This window comes from Panicum virgatum, chromosome 8N (assembly GCF_016808335.1).
Source record: "Panicum virgatum strain AP13 chromosome 8N, P.virgatum_v5, whole genome shotgun sequence".
NCBI classification, from domain to species: domain Eukaryota; kingdom Viridiplantae; phylum Streptophyta; class Magnoliopsida; order Poales; family Poaceae; genus Panicum; species Panicum virgatum.
In genome coordinates this window covers 30,264,488-30,267,739 of record NC_053152.1, presented here as the reverse complement: position 1 = coordinate 30,267,739, position 3,252 = coordinate 30,264,488, and the positions used below count along the sequence as shown (strand labels likewise).

The 3,252-nt window shown below is 49.3% G+C and overlaps 1 protein-coding gene across 1 annotated transcript; it reads left to right on the top strand.

The window, feature by feature from the left end:
• Positions 1-224: 224 nt before the first annotated feature.
• On the top strand, positions 225-1,847 carry LOC120686891 (two pore potassium channel b-like). The gene has a single exon (XM_039969085.1). The coding sequence runs from the start codon at positions 340-342 to the stop codon at positions 1,411-1,413; it is 1,074 nt and encodes a 357-aa protein (XP_039825019.1). The 5' UTR covers positions 225-339; the 3' UTR covers positions 1,414-1,847.
• Positions 1,848-3,252: the final 1,405 nt, after the last annotated feature.

Sequence of the window (3,252 nt, the reverse complement as noted above, 5' to 3'; positions counted from 1 at the left end):
GTCATGCAAAGTGGCACATCATATTTTCCATTGGCAATGAGTACGCCGAAAGTACCAAACTATATATACTTTAGGGGGCTTTGTGAGGTCAAAAGGTACATAAGATGAAGAGAATTTTATCTTTTTCCCTTACCCTAAAAAGTTAGATCGTGAAAATGCACGTCCACACATGTACAATTAACATGTGTGGACTATAACAGGTAGAAGAACAGGTTGAGCCGTTAAGAGGGACCCGGCGGCCGGCAAGCAAGGGAATACAGAGAAATCGACTTTTGTCGATCGATTGCTGCAACTCCGAAATTTCTGGCAAATTCTTCGCGTCTTCTTCCCCTGGAGGAAATGGCGGAGAACGGCGTTCTGCAACACCTATTACATGACGACGACCCTCCTGACATCCAGTCAAAGATACCGCCGGGGAGGGCGAGGAGGTTCCGGCGCTGCCAGACGGCGCCGTCGCACAACGTCGAGCAGGGGTCCACTCTCCAGAGCCGGCAGGGCCCCAGCGCCGCCTCGCCGTTGGTGCCGCCCAAGGGGCTGCTCACCGGTGGCACGCGCCCGAGGTTCTGGCTCGTCGGCGTACTCCTGCTCGCGTACCTCTTCGCCGGGACCGCTGCCTTCTACCTCGTCATGGACCACATGTCCGGCGATCGCAGCGGCAACCGCGCGCTGGACGCGCTCTACTTCTGCGTGGTCACCATGACGACCGTCGGGTACGGCGACCTCGTCCCGTCCAGCGACGCCGCCAAGCTGCTCGCCTGTGCCTTCGGCTTCGCCGGCGTCGCCCTCGTCGGGGCCTTCCTCAGCAAAGCCGCCGACTACCTCGTCGAGAAGCAGGAGGCGCTCGTCTTCCGCTCGTTCCACCTCCACCACGCCGACGACTGCAAGTCCCTGCGCAACATGGAGGCCAACAAGGTCCTCTACAAGCTTTACACCTCCGCCGCGCTGTTAGCCGTGATCCTCGCGTCCGGCATGGCGTTCCTGGTGAAGGTGGAAGGGATGCGCCCCGTGGACGCCTTCTACTGCGTGTGCGCGACGGTGACCACGCTCGGGTACGGCGACCAAAGCTTCACGTCGACGGCCGGGCGCGCGTTCGCGGCCGCATGGATCACGGTGAGCACGCTGGTGGTGGCGCTCTTCTTCCTGTACGCGGCGGAGCTGGGCGCGGAGCGGCGGCAGAAGGCGCTGGCGCAATGGGTGCTCACGCGGCGGACCACCAGCATGGACCTCGAGGCGGCGGACCTCACCGGCGACCATAGGGTTAGCGCCGCGGAGTTCGCGTTGTACAAGCTCAAGGAGCTCGGGAAGATCAGCCGGGAAGACATCTCTGAGTTCCTGGAGGAGTTCGACATGCTCGATGCCGACCACTCCGGCACCCTCTCGTGCCACGATCTGGCCGTCACACAACCCGGCTAGCACGGCAATCACCGGCCGGTTGCAAGGCAATGTGACACACACAGCAGAATTTTGTGGACAGGCGAGCCTTTCCGCAGGATAAGCTCTGCCTCTCGAACACTACCATCCAGAAATACTCGGGAACGAATTGAGTTTTTCGAGTGAAACAATCTAGAGATGAAGCGGTAGATCGCCTCACGAGCGCCTTCCGATATGTGTATGTATAGTACGATAGTGAACATTAATTTTGTTCCAGATGGCTAGCCAAAAACACACTAAGGGCTTGTTCAGTTGTGCCTGGATTCGTTCCATGCTGGGAAAGATAGAAACAATAAGAGATATAGTAATAGATCGGGATTTATTCTGGGTTGCAAACTAATTACAATAAAACAAACTCATGATAGATACAACAGGAAATGAGGAATCATTACATGAGTCTAGAGATGTGGAATTAATCCTGGTATCTTGTTGTACCTATTATAAATTTTATTTTGTTGGAAGTAGTTTTCGATAACAAATAAAACCCGATCTCTTATTATTTCTATTATTCCCGGCATGGAATAAACCATGTGCAACCGAACAAGCTCTAAATGCAAGACTAGTTAAAGTACGATTCCTCTATACATCTTTCTAAATAATCAGTTAATGGAATGTCTCGATACTATTTTTCATGATTATTAAATAACTTATTTATGCAGATTCCGGTATTGAGAGAGCTGTAACTTCCCCTCTAGTTTTTTTTCTTTTTCACTTCTAGTAAACAGCCCCTTAGTACCATTTTTTTTCTTTTTCACTTCTAGAAAATAGCCCCTTAGTACCGGTTGGAAACCGGTTTTGATCCTGGTTTTCCAACCAGTACTTGGGAAGCGTGACCAAAAGTGGCAACCTTGACCATCGCGTATTTCACCCGGTGCCTAAGGCCCTTGATACTGGTTGGACAACCGGTACGAAAGGGTTTTCTCCCTTTTTCCATGTCCTATTTTATTTACTATTTATTCTTTCAAAATTGCAAAGTGTACCCGAGCTCTACACTATTATACGTACATTCATCATGGTCAAGTTAAAATAGTATGAAAATAACTAAAATTTGTTGGCAATCATGCAATTAAGTTAATAGCTACAATAATATTTACAAATATACAAATAACACAACATCATATTTACAAATATACAAGTCATGTTTGTGCCTCACGAGCTCGCCTATAGGATCCAGGTTCTCCTCATAATGAATCCTATGAGCTGTTCCGACACAACCCTTATCCAATCCACATCGTAAACTTCATCTTTGTTTTGCATCATCTATCATTTTGTCTTGAACACTATAGGAGAAATAAATTGATTATGAAATATTTGTGTATATCTGTCGGTGTTTACCGCCAAGTCTGCTTAGGGATACCCTTAGTAGTAAGGTTTGTAGGTAGGGATCGACTGCTCTGGAACTCGATGGTGCAAGGAACACAAAGATTTAGATAGGTTCGGGCCGCGAGTTGCGTAATACCCTACGTCCTGTTTGTTTGTTTGTATTGCCTTAGGTGTTGATGTGTTTTGAGAGGGTCCCTGCCCGCCCTTATATATCCGGGGGGATAGGGTTACATGGAAAGTCCTAGCTGAGTACAGTTGGAGTCCTACTACAACATAATCGGGTATTTTTCTTCATACTGCAGCTAGTTCTACGCCTATTCGGGTAGTTACAAGAGAGGTAAGATACATCCATGAGCTATCCCTTACTCTATAACATTCTATGCCTATAAGCAGTCTCGCTGCCCCGGGTCTGACAAGCCCCCGAGTTCTTCGTAGCTGAGTTCTGCAGGCGTCGAGTACTTGGCTGGGCGTCTTCGAGTACTTCAAGTAATCAGAATG

What these genes read in the sequence shown, in the direction of transcription:
- LOC120686891 (XM_039969085.1), top strand. Translation starts at nt 340, where the DNA reads ATGGCGGAGAACGGCGTTCTGCAACACCTATTACATGACGACGACCCT.